The sequence below is a fragment of the Gossypium hirsutum genome, chromosome A05, assembly GCF_007990345.1.
Source record: "Gossypium hirsutum isolate 1008001.06 chromosome A05, Gossypium_hirsutum_v2.1, whole genome shotgun sequence".
Lineage (NCBI taxonomy): Eukaryota > Viridiplantae > Streptophyta > Magnoliopsida > Malvales > Malvaceae > Gossypium > Gossypium hirsutum.
This window is the reverse complement of record NC_053428.1, coordinates 8,263,157-8,285,502: the sequence shown is the minus strand read 5'-3', so window position 1 is coordinate 8,285,502 and position 22,346 is coordinate 8,263,157. Positions and strand designations below refer to the sequence as shown.

At 27.1% G+C, this 22,346-nt stretch overlaps 2 protein-coding genes across 3 annotated transcripts; one reads left to right on the top strand and one right to left on the bottom strand.

The window, feature by feature from the left end:
- Positions 1 to 16,416: 16,416 nt before the first annotated feature.
- Positions 16,417 to 17,349, top strand: LOC107961393 (uncharacterized). Its single transcript, XM_016897537.2, has 2 exons — positions 16,417 to 16,774; positions 16,862 to 17,349. The coding sequence occupies exons 1-2, from the start codon at positions 16,622 to 16,624 to the stop codon at positions 17,108 to 17,110; spliced, it is 402 nt and encodes a 133-aa protein (XP_016753026.1). The 5' UTR covers positions 16,417 to 16,621; the 3' UTR covers positions 17,111 to 17,349.
- A 508-nt stretch (positions 17,350 to 17,857) lies between these two features.
- On the bottom strand, positions 17,858 to 19,785 carry LOC107959398 (cyclin-dependent kinases regulatory subunit 1). Of its 2 annotated transcripts, none has more exons than XM_016895456.2 (4): positions 19,506 to 19,785; positions 19,252 to 19,316; positions 19,048 to 19,108; positions 17,858 to 18,255 (listed from the first exon to the last, which is right to left on the bottom strand). In XM_016895456.2, exons 2-4 carry the CDS (start codon positions 19,302 to 19,304, stop codon positions 18,103 to 18,105), a joined length of 267 nt encoding a protein of 88 aa, XP_016750945.1. In that variant the 5' UTR covers positions 19,305 to 19,316; positions 19,506 to 19,785; the 3' UTR covers positions 17,858 to 18,102. The 2 variants fall into 2 exon arrangements, with proteins under 2 accessions (XP_016750945.1, XP_016750944.1); XM_016895455.2 differs by having other exon boundaries at positions 19,252 to 19,411; positions 19,506 to 19,729.
- Between the last annotated feature and the right edge of the window lie 2,561 nt (positions 19,786 to 22,346).

The following is a 22,346-nucleotide window of genomic DNA, read 5'->3' as shown; positions in this document are numbered from 1 at the left end:
TTTAGTGTTTCTGAGCATTCTAAAGTTTATATAAACACACTAGAAGAAGACCTAAGGGGGCACACAGAGTAGAAAGCAGAAATTACTCGAAGGAAGCCGTTGGAATCATCTCGGAAGCAGATCCACTTCAAGATTGAAAATCTCCATTCAAATTTCTCTCGAAGTTTATTTGGGTTTTTTTTATATCTTGTTGTTTGTCTAAATTTGAGATGTTTTCGTTTTACATTATGAACTAAACTTCCTAAATACCTAAGGAGGATGAAACTTACGATTGATTTTATTATTTAATTATTTGAATTACACGATAAATACTTGTTCTTGTTCTTAATTATGTGTTCTTAATCCTTACTTTAATATTTTCAGGATATTAATCCAAGTTTGATGTGCTTATTCGGCAGAGCAAAAGTCCCTGTTTAAGAGTAGATCTAGCATAATTAAGCGGAGTTGCATGTAATCCTAGAAATAGGACGACATAAATCTGCCGGATTAGAGTCAAATCTAATAAGGGAATCCACAGATCGAGTTAATGCGACGATAAGGCTTTTAATTAGAAAGATACTTCAATTAATCAACCTAGAGTCAGTTGTTTTTAGCCTCGAAAGAGATATTAACATAATTTATGGATTTCTATGGATCAAGATAAGTGAATAATCATTTGATTCAGAGTCAGAATAATAAGTGAAGTCTAGGTTAATTAGTTTAGTTAATTTTAATCAACCTAATTCGCTCTCTGTCGCGTTTATTAGTTAATTAGTTTAGTTAATTTTAAATTAAAACAAATCCCTTTTTTTATTTTTAGGTTAAATAATAGAAAGATAGTTAATACTAGTACTTTCAGTCCTTATGGATACGATATTCTGGACTCACCATAGCTATACTATCATTCGATATGTAACACCCCCTACCCGTATCAGTCATCAGAACAGGGTATGTAACAGCCTAATTTTTAATGGTATCGGGAATAGAGATTTGAGATCACTAAATCCGATGGGTGAGTTAAAAATTTAATAAATTAATACCTATGAGTCAAATGCGAATACAAAAGCATTTTTGAATTAGTGAATTTGGTTATTTAAAAGAATTAATTAAGTAAATTGGGTCGAGAATGAGGTATCGAGACCTCAACTTCATAAATCGAGCCATAAATATTTTTAGAAATATTTATGGAGTGTTGGTGAGGTAGTATTAAAATTTTGTCAGAAAATTTTTACGTTTGGGTAGTTAATTAAATAAAAATGACTAAATTGAAAAGGGTGCAAAAGTTGCTAGAAGGATTAAATAGCTCAATTATCAAATGAGGAAGGACCTAAAGTGAAAATAGTCCTAAAGGAGATATTTTGGGCGGCAATAGCTGAGAAAAATCAAGAAATGGATGAAATAAGGGAAAAATTGGAAAATTGCCAAAATTGGCTAAATAAAAATGGGACTAAATTGGAATATCTAGAATTCTCTTCATTTCTCTTCATATTCATCAGCTGAAAAACAGCCATGGAGGAGGGTTCAAGCTGGTTTTCATACTCTAGCTTCATGCAAGTTTAATTCTTGCTTTCTCCTTGAAATTTTTATGTTTTTGTGACTTTTACAACTAGGTCCACTTGTTGAATTCATTAGTTTTTGATTCTATGAAAGAAATTGAAAGTTTTTATGAATATGTGCTGGAAGTATATGATGATTTGGCATGGAATTAGAGCTTTAAATTATTTATATGCTGATTTTATTGAAAGAATTGAATAGAAATTGAATATTTGGGACCTAATTGTAAAAGAGTTTGAAGTTAAAGTTTCATATGGAAATTCTGAATTTCAAAAATTATGAAATAACTTATAATGTCTAGAAAAAGTGTTAATTTAGAAAAATTATATTAATTGAGCGGTTAATTGAGCAAGGACTGAATTGTATGAATTGTGAAATTTGGGGCAAAATGGAAATAAACATTTTGCACTAAAACTGTTTTAGACAGCAGCAGTAGTCTAACTTTGAAAAATCACTAAAAATTATAGAAATCGAATTAGAGGATGAATAAAATATTAAATTAAAGCTTATTGAGTCTAGTTTCTTATAAAAGAAATTATGTAAGCAATGGAATTGTAAATCATCAGATACAATAACTTTTGTGAGACAAGGTCAGAATGATTTCGAGTTCCCCTGTTCTGACTTTGGAAAATCATAAAAAAATTGGATAAAAATAATTAGGGGCTTAAATTTATATTTTTATAATCCTGAATGAGTCTATTTTCAATAGAAACAAACGAGGACATCATTCGAATACTGTACAAGAAGATAATTAATTTTTAGTGAAGAAGGGTCGGAACTGTCAGACAGCAGAATAGGGGAGACTTCAATGAATAAACTGTATTAATTGGCCTAACCAAAAATTATAAAATTTTTATGGTAAGAAGGTATATGAGTCTAGTTTCATATAAAATTAGCGGATCCTAATTTGGAGTTCTATAGCTCAAGATAAAAATAATTTAGTGACTATGACACAGATGGATAGCTTGAATATTCACATAAGTAGATAATGAAAATTATGGATAATGTTACTTACAAGTGTGTTGTTTATACTAAGGATGTGGATGGAGAGGAGGAGGAGGAAAAATATACATATATATGAATGACTCGTGTATAAATTGATCACATGCCCGGTTATAATCGATGAGTGTTGGATTAGAAATGATATAATGTTTTATTTGGAATATTTATTATGAAATTATGATTATCGTTATAATACAAAAATTGAACTTGTGAGTTTATATGGCTAAATTTTAGTGATTATTTGTTAATTTTATGAATTTTATGATGAGTTATTTCATATGTATTGATGATAAAATCGTGAATAATGTAAAAGCATGAAAATTGAATAAATGATCAAATTGAGTATTTCAGTTCAGTGACAAGATGAATTGAAGGAAAAGACCATGGTTGGACCATGGAAACAAGTGATAAGTGATAGCTTCGACTACACTTATCTGATCAAGGACAAATGAAAGTGATAAGTAATAACTTCGGCTACACTTATCTGATTAAGGACAAGTGAAAGTGATAAGTGATAGCTTCGGCTACATTTATCTGATCAATGGCAAATGACAACTGAAAAGTGGTAGCTTCAGCTACCTGATCAGTGAAAAGTGGTAGTTTCAGCTACCTGATCAGTGAAAAGTGGTAGCTTCTGCTACCGAATCAGTGAAAAGTGGTAGTTTCGGCTACCTGATCAGTGAAAAGTGGTAGCTCCGGCTACCTGATCAGTGAAAAATGGTAGCACCAGCTACCTGATCAGTGAATAGTGGTAGCTTTGGCTACAAGTGACAAGTGACAAGTGATTTCTGTATAAGACCATATCTGGGATATGGCATCGGTGTGATATATGCTACTGTATAAGACCATATCTGGGATATGACATCAATGAGATATGTGATTACATGTAAGACCATAGCTGGGCTATGGCATCATTATGTAAAGATGTGTAAGACCATAGTTGAACTATAGCATCGAAAAAAAACGAAGTACTCAATTCCGTAAGATGTTCACTAATTTGAAGAAGTTTGGTAAGTATTGCATGGAATTATGTGACATAAGGAAATACGAGTTGATGAGACAGGAGCATAAAACTTGGTTGATGGATGAATTCATTTGTGATTATATATATTTCTACGCCTTGAGTGTATTATCCGTATGAATTGGTACTCCAAATGAGTTAATGAGAAAACTTCTAGTATGAAATAATTTGAGTTCGAAATGAAATATCATGAAAACGTACTTGAAATACATTGGTATGTATTGTATATGCTATTTAAATTCATAAATGTGGAAAGCAAATGTATGTGGAAATATAAAATGATGATATTTGTACATGGAATTTATTGATGAATACGTACATCAAAATTTATATGATAAATTTTAGTGAACATTGAAATTGGGCTCAATAAGTGATTTGGCAATTTAAATCGTAATTGGTAGGAAGAGTTAATGAATTGCATATTTATGAATTGTTACACGTATTTGTCTGAAATACGAGGAAGTGATGGTAATTGATACATGGAAATATGAAACTATGATATATATAAAAACATGGAATATGTTTGATAAATGTGTTCATTCATAATTATAGAATTATGTACCTCATGTGTGCTATTTGCATAAAGATGATATTTCAAATACTTTAGTGAATAAAGCTTAAATATGAAATAGTATAAAACCGGAACAAATTGTTATGAAAATGTATTTAAATTATCTGTAAGTGTTTCGTGCTTCTCGGTAATGCCTCGTACTCTATTCCGGCGACAGATACGGGTAGGGGGTGTTACAGGGTACGAGGCATTATCGGAGCTTATCGAATCATTATTAATTAGGAAAAAAAGTAAAACGAAGTAAACATGTAATATTTAATAAATTTGTATAATATGGTAATTAACTTACCACTTCTCTATAATCAACATAATTATGCAAAGTATAATTATTCGAATTGATCACGAGCCCTAATACTTATTCTTATCATGTTGTTAGTCATATAATTCATATAAATATCAAGAAACATGTATGGGCTCAACTTTCATTGAATTTCTCATATGCATATACTTTTACACATTATTTATTCACATAACTTATAACAATCATATCTATGTATTTTAAACACGCTTTCATAACAATTTGTCTTGATTTCAGACTATCTCTCATTGGAGCTTTACTTATCAAATCATTTGAAATATTATCTTTATACAAATAGTACACTTGAGTTGCACAATTCTATAATTATGAACGAACAGATTTATATTTCATGTTCATATATCATAGTCTCATGTCTCCATATATCAAATATATAACCATCATTTTCTTGTGTTTCAGATAAATACATATAACCATACATAAGCATGCCATTCACTATTTCTTCCTGTCTATCATAATTTCAAATGACAGATTCATATGAATGAGCTCAATAATAACCATGAAAATACTTACCACATTCTTTCATACATATTCCACTTATAACATATATTTTTTTATATTTGGCTTGACATTTACTAAGCAATATCTGATATTCATTCATAAGCAATATCAAATATTCAAATTATTCTTTAACATATATAACATTTAATTCAAACATGAATTTATAACATTTTTCATTTTAACAAAGTTTAACATTTACCAAATATAATCGTGTAACAGCCTAATTTTCAGTGGTGTCGGAACAGTGATTCGAGATCACTAAATCTGATAAATGAGTAGGAAATATTATTAATTTAGTGAGTATAAGTTAAATGTGAAGTTAGGAAAATTTTTGAAATAGTGAAATGTACAAAATATATATATTAAAATAATTAGAATTGAAAACGAGGTATCGAGATCTCGGGAATTTTAAATCGAGCCATAAATATTTTTATAAATATTTATGGAGTGTTAATAAGTTAGTATTGAAGTTTCGTCAAGAAATTTTAAAGTACTGATAGCTAATTGAACAAAAAGGACTAAATTGTATCAAATGCAAAATTGTGGGAAATGATTAAATAGCTTAAATGATAAAATAAAGAGGGTTTAAAAGGAAAATAGACCCAAGGTCTATTTGGGCTGGACGGCAAGAGCATGAAATCACCAAGAAAATAAGGGAAAAATTGCAAAATTGCAAAATTTACTTAATAAAGCTAGGACTAAAGTGGAATTATCTAGATTTCTCTTTATTTTTCTGCATTCTCATCAGAAAAAACACCATGGAAGAGCTCCCTTAAGCTGGTTTTTCATATTTTTACTTCAAGTAAGTTCAATTCTTGATTATTTCTTGAAATTCTTGTGTTTTTGAGACTTTTACAACTAGGTCCATTTGTTGAATTCATTAGTTCTTAATTCTATGAAAGAAATTGAAAGTTTCTATGAATATGTGCTGGAAGTATATGATGATTTGATATAGAATTAGAGCTTTAAATTGTTTATATGCTGATTTTATTGAAAGAATTGAGTAGAAAGTGAATGTTTGGGACCTAAATTGTAAAAGAGTTTGAAGTTAGAGTTTTATGTGGAAATTATGAATTTCAATAGTTATGAAATAACTTATAATGTCTAGGAAAAGTATTAATTGAGAAAATTAGTTTAATTGAGGGGTTAATTAAGTAAGGACTGAATTGTATGAACTGTGAAATTTGGGGCAAAATGAAAATCAACATTTTGCACTAAAACAGTTTTGGACAGCAGCAATAGTCTAACTTTGAAAAATCTCCAAAAATTGTAGAAATATAATTAGAGGATGAATAAAATATTAAATTAAAGCTTATTGAGTCTAGTTTCTTATAGAAGAAACGGTGTGAGCAATGGAATTATAAATCATGAGATATAATAAGTTTTGTGAGACAATGTCAGAATAATTTCGGGTTCCCCTGTTCTGACTTTGGAAAATCATCAAAATTTGAGAAAAATAATTAAGGGATTAAATTTATATGTTTAAAATCCTTAAAGAGTCTATTTTCAATATAAATAAGCGGGAACATCATCCGAATCTCATAGGATGAGATAATTAACTCTTAGTGAAGAAGGGTCGGAACTGTCAGACAGCAGAACAGGGGCAACTTTAAAGAACAAACTGTACTTATTGGCTAAACCAAAAATTTTGAAAATTTTATGGTAATAAGATAAGTAAGTACAGTTTCAGGAAAAATTAGCGGATCTTAATTTCGAGTTCTGTAGCTTAAGATATAAATAATTTAGTGACTATGATGCAAATGGACAGTTTTGAATATACATAAGTAAATAGTGAAATTATTGATAATGTTACTTGTTACATGTTATATAAATTAAGGATGTGGAATGGAAAGGAAGAGGAGGAAAATATGTATGAATATTCAGCTAGCATGGCTAATTTGTATGTTTTAGGCTCATGGACTAAATTGAATAAAAGTAAAATCTTATGGGCAATTTTGTAAAAAAAATGTTAGAAATCACCAATTTGCGTGAAATGGATTATTTTATTATTTAAATTACAAAATTGAATGAAATTATTAATTTAGCTCAAGATCAGGGAAAAACATGTTTTAAGGATTAAATTGAAAAGTGTTGAAATTATGGAAAATTCTGACATTTTATAGTATTCATAGGTTGTTATCAATTTGTGTGAGAATAACGGCTGGAAATAAAGATTAAATTATAATTATTTTATTTTATTTTAACCTAAGGATGAAATCGTCATTAATTAAAAGTTTAGGGGTAAAATGATAATTTTGTTTAGAGCATTAGTTGAATGTATTATAACATGAAATAAATGAAAACGGCGATCAAATTTCTTTATAAAGATCCGGATGACTTGAATACGAGACTTGAACGTGGAAAAGAAAAGATATCAGATTAATGAAATATCTGATAAATGAATCGATAACTCCGGTAATGCTCCGTAACTCTATTCCGGTGACGGATTCGGGTTAGGGGCGTTACAAATCGAGCATGTGATCAATTTATGCATAAGTCACTCACATATTTTCCTCCTCCTCCTATCCATTCCAAATCCTTAATGTATATAACACACTTGTAAGTAACATTATCTATAATTTTTACTATTTACTTATATAAATATTCAAGTTGTCCATCTCTATCATAGTCACTAAATTATTTTTATCTTGAGTTACAGAACTCCAAATTAAGATCCACTAATTTTTCCTGAAAATAGACTCACATATCTTCTTACTATAAAATTTTTAGAATTTTTGGTTTAACCAATAAGTACAGTTTATTCTTTAAATTCACCTCTGTTTTGCTGTCTGATAGTTCCGACCCTTCTTCACTAAAAATTAATTATCTTCTTGTACGAGATTCAAATAATGTTCATGTTTGTTTCTCTTGAAATAGACTCATTTATGATTCTAAACATATAAATTTAAGCCCCTAATTATTTTTCTTAAATTTTTTATGATTTTCCAAAGTCAGAACAGGGGAACCCGAAATCTTCTGACCTTGTCTCATAAAATTTATTATATGACCTTGTTTCTCTTTAAAAACCCTTTTTATTTAGTAAATTTTGTTATTTTCTCATTTCGCCCTTATTTCCTCAATTTTCCTCATTTTCCTCTGCTTATGCCGCCCAAAGTATCTCCTTTATGCTTATTTGCACTTTAAGTCCTTCCTCATTTGACAATTGAGCTACTTAATGCTTCTAACAAGTTTTACACCTTTTTCAATTTAGTTCTTTTTATTTAATTTATCACCCAAACATCAAAATTTTCTAACAAAATTTTAATACTACCTTATTGACACTCCGTAAATATTTAAAAAAATATTTATGGCTCGGTTTATAACACCGAGATCTCGATACTTTTTTTCTTAATTTCTTGACCAAAAAAATCTTTATAAAACACAATTTACTATTTCAGCAATCATATAAGGATCATCACTTATATGTAACATTATCTATAATTCCACTATTTATTTATGTGTTCATATCAAATCAAAGCTGTCCACTTGAGTTATAGTTACTAAATTATTTATATCTTGAGTTACAGAATTCGAAATTAAGATCTACTTGATGTTTTTGAAACTAGACTCAAATATATTTTTTACATAAAAATTTAAGAATTTATAATTTATCCAATCAGTACAGTAAATTCCTCAAATTTGTCTTTGTTCTGTTGCTTGACAACTTCGACCTTTCTTTACTAAAAATTAATTATCTCTTAGTACGAGGTTTGGATGATGTTTTCGTTTGTTTATATTGAAAAAAGACTCATTAATAATTTAAACATATGAATTTAAACTCATAATAATTTTTTTTTATGATTTTCCAAAGTCAAAACCAGGGAACCCAAATCCACTCCGACCTTGTTTCATGAAAATTAATATATTTCAAACTATAAAATCCCGTTTCTTTCACCGTTTATTCCATATGAATTTAGACTCAAGAAGCTCTAATTCCATATTTAATTCAATCTCTAAATAAATTTCATTTTAGGTGAATTTTCAAATTTAAGTTATTGTTGTTGTCCAAACTGTTTTAATGAAAATATTTTCTTTTCCAAGGTTCTTTGCACTATCTTTCATTCAATCACACGTAATTGCCATACTTTGGATTACTATACAATTTAGTCACTTATGTTTATGTGTAGATTACATATTCATTTCTTAATCTTAGTACTTTTCACCATACAAATCACATTCTCTCCTACCAATTTAGTGTTTTGTCTCTATTCTTCATCAAATGCTTTCTATTTCTAGTATTTAGATTAAATATATGTTTCATACATCTCACTCAAATCATCTTTAACTCAATCTATTGAAATACAAGTAGGTTTAGTATGAAACTTACCTCATTTGTCAAGGATTTCTTCATTTCTTCTTCATTTCCATACATTTCTCATCTTCACCACTTTCTTTCCTTTTTCTTCTCATTTTTTCCACTTTCATCTACTATTTTCTTGCTTCTAAATTGATGAACATATTCTCTAGAATCTCTACTTCATCTTCTCTCTTTAAAATCTAAGGAAATTTTCAAAAATTTTGGGTAAAAATGTAAGTTTTCATGGCAAAGGACTAAATTGTAAAGAAAAGAAAACTTCATTTCTCACTTTTTCACTCACGTTGGAAGGATGATAAATTTCCTTCATCCTTCCTTTCTTTTTATACTACCATTTTCTAATTAAAATAATCATAAATATCTAAGTAAAATATTAATTAAATAATATTTAACTAATTAATTAAAAAATAACCAAAATATCATCAACATCATCATTACATTCTATAATTCTCCCTCTTGCTAATTGACCATTTTACCCTATATGATCTTTCAAAATTTCATCCTTGAATCATCACTTAATTTGGTAAAATTGTGATTTAGTTCCTCACAATTCTTTTCCTATTCAATTTGGTCCCTGCATGCCAAATTCCATATCTTAGTAAATTAGATTATTTTCACTTTTGGTCCTTCAACTTTCTTACTTTTGCACTTTGATCCCCTAAATTTTGAATATTTACACTTGATCCAAAACTTTTCACATATTTACGATTTAGTCCCTTCCTTAATATGTCATGCCATGCTTCTTGATTTAACTCTCGTTTGATATATTGTAACTTTCATTTTCTTTGGTCTTATACCTTATTCCAGTAAGACTTTATCTCATATTATTCACGACCAAGGGGGTTTTGAGGATGTTACAATATTTGTCTACATGCATAGTTAGCTAAGGACCCTGCTGGAATGCTAAATGTTCGCAAAGATAGTTTGCAATGAGAGCTCGCCTAAACCTCGCAGGAATGAGGTCACGAGCTATGTCCGTAGAAGGGATCGCAAGCCCTACAAGGGATCCCTGCTCGTGACTAACAGGTACGAGGTTCGCTTGGGGAGTCAATCCCAGGATAAAAAATGACCGCATGCTCAACAGACATGCGTCCAATAAGCCAAGGGATACCCAAGGAATGTCAATATATCGGCCCCGAGACCGAGACGAAATAGTAGGCCCCATTGTGAACTATAATAATAGTAGTAGGAACATGTATAAATAACCCTGCGTTTTCCTTAATACGATACAAGAAAAATCTTACTCAACAAAACTAACTTCAAAACTGCTACAAGGCAAACTATACCTAATTTTCTAATTCTAGTTATGCAATTAAAATTGTTTAATATTTGTCAAGATTTGTTGCTGTAACATTATGAAATTTAATATATATTAAATAGTGTATATTAAAATCCAGATTAGGCTACATGAATATATTTGGTTCATTAAATAAATGATGATGAATTTTGAAATTGCATAATAAAAAAATCTAAATTTGATTAATTTTAACATTTTTAATGAAATTTATAATTTATTATTTACAGAAAAATAATTTAGTCTATTTATTTTTAATGATATTAATTTCTTTAATTCAAATAAATTTAAAAATTTTTAATTTTTAATTATATTATAATTATAAAAAAATAAAGAGTAGATATATATATATTACATTTTTTAAATTCAAAATTTATTACTTTGAGGCCAATAATAACATCATCTTCCGCAACGATGAAGTATCAGTTATTACATATACATACAAGAGAAGCTAGTTAGCTTTTTGGTTTATTCATGTGTCTATATGCTTTAGGAGACACTTTATTTTGAATCCCTCTAGCTCTGGCATGCCTGCTTCAATGGAACAGCTGGATTGGAGATGAAATTTGATCGAAAACGAACTTGTTAGCTGCTTCAGTATAGTGAACTCCATCCCAAACTACACGAACAGATGGATTATCACATGAACCCACAAATATCTTTGTACCATTCACATTTACCGTAATTATTCCTCCACAAAAAACTTTTAGTGTTGTATTTGTACTGACCTCCATAGCCACAACATGTCACAAGTGGAAGCTCAAACTCCGATGGTAGTGTCCAAATGACCATGTTTTGGGGGTTCAACAAATAGAGAATACTGGTGGTCTGTTGATATGTGATGGAAGCTAGGGAGTTTGATTATAGCGAGAATTCTTGGGTTATAAATTGTTTAGAAATAAAGTTTTTTTCCCAAATAATTTCAAGTGAAATTTAAATTATAAAAAACAACATTGGCTGCTAAATTTGGATGAATTTATATATTTAAATTTTGGGCTAATATTTTCTACGCCACTAATTTAAAAATTAAAATTTTAGAGTGAATTGAGTTTTTTCCGCTGTGTGAACTCTATGGCTTTTCCCCCTATTATAAAAAAAAATTAAATCCAAATCTTAATTATCTCATGTCTTATTAATTACTTTTAAATCAATGACTCAGTTTCATTTTGCAAATTTTATAACATATATTATTTCTTTTTCATTTATTTGTTGTAAAGTTTAATGACAATTTGAAAGGTAATTGCATTAAAATTGTGTGTACCAATAATGAAATAAAGAATTTAATCAAATTTAAAATTTTTATTTATTAAATCTATTCCCGATCATTAAGTGTGCAACTTCTAAGTAAGATTATTATAATTATATAATTTAAACCAAATTTATGAATTAATAAAATATAAAATATTTATTATTAAATTGTTCCTAACAATGTCCAAAATGAGCCTAAGATTGTTGGTGATGACCAGACCCCAGAGTCAACTAATACGCGAGTGTTGTTTGTCGCGAGGAAGGCGATGACTGGCGGCTGTGTCGAACGATGGAGAAAAAGAAGTCAAAACTGCTTGTATTCGCTATTTCTTTCTTTCCTTCGCTGTAAAGGAAAAAACAGAGCAGATGCCCTTCGCGCGATTGTGTGCGTTGATTTCTTCCATAATTCCGACATAGGTATTTGAGTAGTTTCTAGGATCCAAATTAAATATTGTAGTTATTCGAATCCAACCAAATTTTGTTTTGTTTTATTTTATCTATAGTTAATTTTTTTAATGATATAAAAATAATTATTTTATATTTCAAATAATAAAAATAATTTTAAAGTTTTAAAAAATATTTTTATTTACTTAAAAAATATTATATTTAAAAAATTATAAAAAAATAATTTTTTATTAAATAATACCCAATCACTATAAACAAAACTCATTTTAATCAAAATTATTAATATAAAAAAATTGAAAATCAAATCGAATTATGATAAAATTTTCAAAAATGAAATCGAGCAATACCACACTTAAATCATAAATTTTAAATTCTAATTAAAAAAAAAAACCAATAAGCCTAATACCCATCTACAAAACACACTTTTTTCTCCTTTCCCTGGTTGCCGGAAGTCGCTACTTGCTAATGAAGTTTGTGAAAAAATAAAACTAGCGGACCACACGACTGAAGACTGGCTACCACCGAACTAGACAATGGAGTTGACGCAGAGGAGGAATGATAAAGAATGCAGGATTAATGTAAATTAATTTATATTCTCGTGGGATATATATGTACTATGATAAATGATCAGCACAGTTTTAAAAAAATAATAAATTAATACAATATTTTTACCTGAAGATTTTTAATTAATAACTGTAAAATAAATTATAATTATCACAAAATTTTCTTATATTTTATGCATAGAGTTTTATTTAATTAATAAATCTATTTCAAAAATTAGTACAACTTTATTAATTAATAAGTATAGATCAAATTATATTTACTTTTAAAGTTAATTTAGTAATATCATGGAAAATAAATGGTAATTTTATCGGTTCAAAATTTTTTCAAACTCGTACTTATATATATATTAGTTTCAAACATCACATATGCTACATATAATTTTACACATTTAATATTTAATTAATTTTTTAAAATATTATATTTTTTTATTGTATAATTAGCATAAAATAATATTTCTTATTTTAATTATTGAATATAATTAAAATATATTAAATTATCAATTCAAATATTATAATATAAACTTTTAAATTATAATTAAAGCATCTTTAACATATTTAGCATTTAATATAATTTTACTTTATGTAATTAATGCAAATTAACATTATTCAAAATAGAAATTAATTGACATAATTAACTATTAATTAAGTGGTAATTAAAATACTTAGAATTCTATTAAAATAATAACTCTATTTTACATCAATAAAATTAGCACAATTCAAAAAAATAAAATAAAATAAGCATAATTTTTTTACATCAAATTTTTTAACTACTAATTATAATTATCACACTATTTTCCCTATATTTTATACTTAAAATTCTATTAGAGTAATAATTCTATTATAAAATTTTCACAACTTTGTTTATTTAACAATTGTAAATTAAATTATGATTATTTTTAAATGCATGGTTATCATAACTACTATTTTATGTCATCTTTTAATTATTAATTCTAAATTAAATATTATAATTATTTTTAAATGTCAATATCGTCATATTATCAAAAAGGTATTCTCATAGGTTCAAAAAAAATTTCAAACTCGTGCTTTTATATATATTAACTTTTAACATTACATGTTTTGCATATGATTTTATACATTTATTAATAATATTTAATCAAATTTTAAAATATTCTATTTTAATTGCAATAATTAACATAAAATAATATTTACTATTTGAATTACTAAATATAATTAAAATATATTAATTTATCAATTCAAATCATAATTAAAATATTTTTAACATATTCAACATAAAATATATTTGTTTAGAAATTCTTTTATCGTATTGAAAATTTTATAGTAATTATTTTTTATTAAGATATAAGTTATGTATCTGCGTAATTACAATTTATACTACTAAACATGGTGTATAAGATGATAATATAATTACACTTTATCAACCAAACATGTCTAAAGAATTACAATTCTTTGTAGTTACAAGAGAGTGTAATTAATAAATTAGTAATTACATTTTCATCCAATTATTGTGCGATGTCCAAACAAACCCTAAATATTTCATAGAAGTTTGTCATTAAATTTGTTTATTTTTTGAAATGTCAAATATCCTATTAAATCTATTCATGAGTCAGGTTACCCGTTTAAGTTTAAAGGTTGGCCCGACAATTTAGGAGGCTTGGGCAGAAATATTGAGCTCGAAAAATTGGTTTAAGAAAAAAATTTAGACTAATTTAAAATATAAATTGAGCTTGTGCTTGAAGATTCAAAGCTCGAACCTTATCCGATCAATTTTCTAAGTTTGTAGTATAGTATATTATGTATTTTATAAAACATAAAAACTAATATATAATAATTTAATGCAAACAATAAAAAAAGCCTATATATAAAATCTTAATAAATAGAAATATAACAAATATTAAAATAAAAATAGTATAAACATTTTTAAAAAATAAAATATTATGGAGAAATTTAAAATAGATTTAGACTAGCCATTTACAAATATGAGTTTAATTGAGCAAAGTTTTCGGTCCATATTTAAAATTAGACCAAGCTTAAATAAATATAAAATGTGTTAATACCATGTTTAAGACTAACTCGAAGCCAACTTGACTTTGGCCATGAACACATTTACATTTGACTAGCTTTCGTATGTATAATTTTTTCATATTCAAATGCTTTCTAAAAAGAATGATTATATTTAAATAAATTGAAAAAGATATGGATAAATATTTAATTTTTATGCTAAGTGACATTTATAATATTTTATTTAAAATTGCTTGAGTTTACTTTTTTTTAATTTTTCATTTGTCTATTTTGTTAACTAAAAAAATTAATTAAGTTTTATTATTAATGTTTTCATCATGACCGTTAAAATCAATTGATGAACTAATCTAGTGGTGGCATGTGATAATTTATGATTTAATATTATATTTTCTTATAAAAATCATAAAAATATTAAAATTTAAAAATATATATAAACTTTAAAAATTATAAAAAAATCATAAAATCTTACTATAAATATAAAAAATTCTAATAAATTATAAAAATCCAAAAAACATACTAAAAAAATTTAAAACTTCCTATAAACTTATAAAAATTATAAAAAATTCATTAAAACTTATAAAAAATTCTAAAATATTTAAAATATATAAAAATTCATTTATTGGTTTATCGTGTTAGAAATTAAACTCTTAAAATCAAAATGAATATGTGACCCAGACCGACCGTTGGATATGAAAATAGTCGTTAAAATCAACATTGTTTGAATTGGGTCGAAATGGCTAGTCGAACAAATTGCAATGAGAATCGACACTGGTACCGATCTGAAGAAAGTCATTAAATCAATTGACTTGGGAATGGGTACAAATAAGTTGAATCGGATTTTATTATTATTATTATTATTATTATTATTATTATTTTGAATTTTTAGTGATTTATTTAATTGAGCTAGATGGATTGGTCAAGCTTGTCAGATCGGTGAATCGATGACCTAATCGATTTGACCATCAATCTGGTTCTAAAAATTTTAGTCAAATATTTGACACTGACATATGCTAATATTTGCAACCGTTGGATAATGAAAATTTAATTTCTAGTTGTACCAAAAATACTTTATATCATGCAATATTTAGCAAACAATTTTCAACTTTTGAAGGTCTAAACTACTATACCGTACTTAGAAAATTGGAAAAAAAAATATCAATAAAAAAGAGAGGGTCTTGTAATTATTGTTTTATTCATGAAAAATCAAGAACATTTTATTCAACATAAAAATGACCCTAACGATCTGACAATTATTCTCATTATCGAATAGTTAGTCTGATGTTGTGTGTTTACTATTATTTGAGGGGTTTAAATGGTGTCTTCTTTTTTTTTGTAATTTCTAATTTCTTTTAAATTTTTAATAACTTATTATATTATTTATAAGTTTTGGTGAGTTTTTATAAAATTTTAAATATGTTTTATTAATTTTATAATATTTTAATAATTTATTAGTATTTGTATAATATTTATATGTTTTTATGAATTTTTTATAAATTTATATTAATTTTTAATAGAAAATATAATATTAAACCAAAAGTGTGACAATATAATTTGTCGGTCAATTGGTTTTTTAGGTTTTTCCTAAGTGAGAAGTCAACAAAGTCGGAGCTAGTTTCGAACATAATTCAAAATCTTACTCGAGTCATAGTGCGTTCAGAACATCAACCAAATGATATTAAAATACAGAAGTGTTTGTCAAAAGCCTGAAACCGCGTTACTTGACTAATTTCAAAAGGTGGCTCGCGGTCTTGTCAGTTGCATAAACTTACAAACACTGGCTGATGTCCCTGCACAGCTGCTCGTATCTTTGCTGGTTATTTGACAATTTGAAAGGTTCAAAGTTCAAATTCAATGGAGCATCACAGGTCGCAGAGAGAAGCTTGCACATCAGATTTAACAGAAATGCTCTTTTCTCAACCTAATGGGAGTGAGGTGACCCAAACCCCAGATGAAAAAAGAATGAAAAATACCGAGGCTGATAGAATTTATAGGAAAAACTATAGGGTAATATATCTACTTTCTTTCTTCTTCTGATTTTAAGAATTTTCCTTTATTTATTTATTTATGCTTTTCTATGTCTGCAAAATGAAGGACATGTTCGATAAGATGAAGGCAATAGCGTCCAGGTTCGGAGGAGTTGATAATATGGAGCACCACATTAATCAAATGGAAGTTGAGCAGCCAAAGGAGACCGAGTTTCGCAGACTTGAGCAAATGAAATGCAAGTTTGGCGGGATTGAGGAAATGGGATCCAAGTTACACGCATTCCACCGAATAGCTTCCATGCCACCCATGTCATTTGTAAATACAAGTGATTTCACGAAATTAATAACTAGATAATTTTCTAAACTCTACATTAATGTAGCAATTGGATGAATAGTGCCGGTTGAAGCAATTTTATCTATTTTTAATAATTTAATCTATTGGACCAATTAGATCGGTTAAACTAAAAACTACGGTCAGATCGATTTACTTACTGGTTCAATTCTAAAAACTTTAAGATTTACAAGAAAATGCGAGAGTAAAACAAGTTTTCTTATGTTTTTTCAATTAATATTGAAATTATAAATTTCAAATTTTAAAATGAATTCTAGAATTTAAATTTTGATTCTTATGAAATTGTGCTTAAAGTTTCTCAAATTCAAATTCAAATTCGATTTTTTATTTGTCATCCAAATAAAAATTATAGATTTTCAAATTGAAACCCAAATTTTTTAATCCAAATCATAATTCCAAACTTGGAATAAATAAATTTCATTTTGGGAATTGAGAAAGTACGTAATCCTATCAAACAATAAGTATAGATATGCTACCCCAACTGTGTCTCCAAAACATATGAAGGAAAAACCACTTCATTACGGAGTAAAATAGCTTAAAAACGATCTTTCTTCTTTGATTATATTCGAACGCGAAACAATATATATATAACATAAAAAAAATGTATATAAATATTTAGTACTTCAAAATTTTAAAACTTTAATTACAATTATGACATATTACAAAAACTTAAAATGAGGACACAAATTGCACAAAAGATAAATCAAGATTGGCAAGAAACACCAGTAAATTAAGATGATCTAATCAAGGTTTAAGAAAAAAATTATTCATCCATTGCTATTTAAACAATTTAAGATGCGGAGTACTAATCACACTAGGTAGTCAGATAAAGAAAGTAAGAAAGCGATCCTGACATGGAATTCTCCAAAGTGGAGAACTAAAATACAAAACAATCCAGGAATCCACAACACCCAAACTGTATAGGAAGAGGATAAACACTAGCAAAGTAGCTTTGGTTTCACCCTTTTTGTTTTGGATGCTAAATACTGATGTAATTACTTAGCAAGCATACTTTGTTGGGCCTGATTCTCCTGCTGCTGCTGATAGTTGAGAGGCCTCCTGAAGAGCATGATGTGTGGTTCAGGGCGATGGATTGCATAATGGACCCAGCCACGACTCTGCTGTACTCCGATTGCACGCCATTCATTCTACAAAAGGGGAGCAACATGAACCAAAATCAGAAACTACTCCAAACCCATAAAAGCTAAAGGACTTGGCATAACAGCATCAATACTTTTAGCCTCAAAACAAAGAAACAGGGCAAAAGATGAACTCTAAACCATTAGAATAGAATACAAATATCTCAAGTTTTGAATATAGCTTTATTCATCCAATGCATACTTCAAAACTAAGGTAACTGATACAAATCTATCTCATGCTATAAGACAAGAATCATAAACTCAAGAAACCCGAAGTTACGCATACGAGCAAGTACAAGATCAACTAGTCATGCTCTCCTACAACAAAATTTTGAGCCTTTTGTATTTCATTCATACTTTAAAAAACCAAGAAACTCATCCTATAGGACAAGAATCATAAAAGGAAGAAATCTCAAGTTATGCATTTGGGCAAGTATAGGAACAATTAGTTGCCTACAACACAAAATCACATTCGTGAAACAAGCATCTGCGAACTCAAGCTACCATGAAAAGATGGAAAATTGGGACAAAAAACAAGCAAGTACGGAAGGCAATGAGTTGCTTAATTGCGAGCCAGTTATTTACATTTCATAAACCATGAACAATCAAAATCAAAACTAGTAAATTATGGTCATAAATAATTAATTTCCTGAATAGACAACCGACAAAGCAAACTATTTCAGATGAAAACTTGAGGAAATTGTTAAATTAAACAAAACTGCGTTAAAAATACGGACATTTCTGTAAAAATACAAAAATAAGTTACAAACAGTGACATGTGTAAAACCCTAAAAAACATACTTCAGAGAGTAGGCGATTCTTGGGGAGAAGTTTGGCCACTTCAGGGGGGAGAACAACATGCCTGTACACCACCACAAAAGAAAATCAAATATGAAAGTAATCTAAATTTAATAAGGAACCAAAACTTAACATTCTGAAAATTTGAAAAAAATGAAGGAAATATTAAACCTAGTAAAATTCAGATGAAATTCATCTGAATTTTACCTGTACTCATAAGTATCATCGAAGTATTTCTCGGAGTATTGAATCTGCCCCATTTTTCGATTTTGCTGTAAAATGAAAAATAAAACAAATCACTATTTATTTTTTTTTTCCTTCTTCTAATTTAGCGTCAAGTCGGATTTGGAGGTTGGATCTGAAAAACCTAAAGAAGTAAAACCAAATAAAAAATTGAAGCAACCCAGATCACAACTCTTTTGTGAGATTAAAAAAGAAAGGAAAAAGAGGGTATAGCGTACCTTCGAGAGAGAGCGAAATGAAGATTGAGAGAGACTTAATTGATGATATTAAAGAATGGCAAAGCTGTAAATTGGAATTAGGATATTTTTAGGGGAGGGAAGGATAAAGACTAAAAATTAAAATTGCCTATAATTCTGTGATTCTTTTATTAATTTAATAATTTTGGAAAGTAAATTTGAACTTTAAATTTTAAATTTCTCCCGCTAATTGGATCAGGACTGAGAAGTCAAAACTATAAATAATAATCCATTTTTTTTATATAATTTTTCACTTCAAGGTTGCAGGACTGTGCTCTGTAAGGTTACACTTTAAACAAATCACCCAAAATTAAATTAATTGGAAATATTTTAATTTGTTAAAATTTATTTACTTTTGAACTTTTCATGCTAAAAGGTACAAAAATTACTTTTTTTTTATGGAAGATTGGAAAGTTAAAAAGTTATTAAAATAAAATTAATCATATTTTATATTAGTTTAAGAGTAAAAAAAAGTAATTGTGTTCTTCCTACAACTTGATTTTTCTTATTACTCCAATAGATTATTCATAAGTAAGTTTTTTTTTTCTAATTACAAATTTGATTTAGGATCTGTATTTGTATGAAATACTTATTATTATTTTAATAGAACATAAGTAGAATTATTCTATTTAAACTGTGTAAGAATTGTGGGTTAAAATACCTATGGGTTAACCTTTAACTAAAATAAAATGTAGTTTTAATTTTATTTTAAATTTATTTCAAAACAAGTTTTATATATATATATATATTATGTTTAGAAAGTACATGCGAAACAAATTTAAAATAATTTTATTTTAATTAAAATTATAAATTAGAAAATAATTTAAAATTATCAATTAAACTTTATTATTAAATATTTAATGTAAATATTTGTTAAGAATTGTTTTTATTGTAAAAATTAAATATATAAATGTTATTTTTACTTAATAAAAATAAATTTATAATTTATCATTACATTTCAAACAAAGTAATTAATAAACTAGACATGATAATATAATTTTTGTCGCACTAAATTGAATAAACACCAAATACAACCTTTATTTTTCATATTATAATCGTAGGAGATAAAATTATAGGATGTCAGAATCAAACTCCAATCTATTCATCAAATTTCATTCATCATCATATTACTTTCGAATTTAATCTGTAAACAATTTTTACTAATCATAACGTTAAGATAAAACAATTTCTTTTTAAACATATAATATCCAACAAAATAAAATTTTAATAAATTAACAAACAGTGTTCTTTCTAAATTTAAACAAATAATCTATTCTTGTAACAAATGATTCACATTTTCAAAGTTATATTAGTTAGGTTATTCTCTATAGAAACACCTATCAATGCAAGTATTAAATAACATACAATATCTTATTTGGTATAATTTAAACAAATATGGGGCACATTTTGTCATTTTACATTTCTTTTAATCTTTTGATTTTTTTTCTGTTTCATTTTAGTGTTTTATTTTTTAATATATTTTTTTATTTTAAATTATATCACATAAAATTTGACATGTTAATGGTTTTAGTAATGAAATAACTTAATTGATATCACCTTAATAGTTTAAAGATGAATGGAAGGTTTTGAAATTTAAAACCCAATTTAAAATAAGGGTCATAATTTAAGTAATTCTACTGCAATTAAACTCTTTTTGTTTACAATACATAAAGTTAACCCATTTAACATTGTATCAGCAATTGTCAATTGAGTCTTAGTTTGATTGGTGTAGGGCATTGTTGCTTGGGGTACTCAAATTTCAGTTAAAACCCAATTAACTGATCAAACCAAACTAATTCGGTTATTCGGTTGGAAGTCGGTTAATGGTTTTTTGAAAGTTTTGTTATCCGTTAATTCGGTTCGAAATTGAGTAATTAACTGAATTAATCGAACTTTCAGAAAACCAATTTTATATATTACCAATTCGGTTAATTTGGTTAAATAAACATTACCACTTTATTTTTTGATATGTTTTATACTTATTTTAACAATAAATAAATAAAAAATTAGTTAATTCAGTTAGCTGACCGAATTAACTGAAATAGTTTGGTTCAGTTAATTTGTTTTGGAAAAAAATTTGATCTGGTTAACGGTTAAAGGTTTAAAAAGCTCGGTAATGCTAATTTGGTTCAGTTAACCGAATGAAAGTAACAATAGGAGGACTTGAGTTCGAATGTACAGAAACGTATTATCTTCCTATTTATAGATTAACAAATACCCATAACAGAAACAACAAATAAAGTACTTTGATGCTTGAATATGAGAACGCTTGATCACAAAGTATGATGGTGCGAGGACGCTAAAACAATGACCTCAACAAATATAAATACCTAGTTGGTCATATAGAATGCTAATTAAAGTTGAAAAGATTACATATGATTAAGACAACAAAATAGCCACACTTTAAAATTCTCTGACGTTTAAATTATAAGATTTTTAAATTCCCAAGATGTAGTCATAAATTGAAGATAGTCTTATCTATTTCCGCTTTTGATTAAATTAGTTAATTGGATACAAGTTAGTTACAAAATAATTTCATAACTATTTTTGTCTTATTTATATAAAATATTTTTATAAACACTTTATTATAATAGAATTACAACCTAAAATATTATAATTTTTAAAACTTCAATATAATTATTTAAACCAAAGCCCTTTTTTTATTTTATATAAATTCTTTTATAATTATATATTTTATGTAATTTTTCACCTACATTGTGATGTTCCATGATCTAATGTGAAATTAAATTATTTAAGTACAACTCAATTAAAATCATTATTTAATTAAACAAATATTATTATGATTTTGTTTTTGTCTTTTTT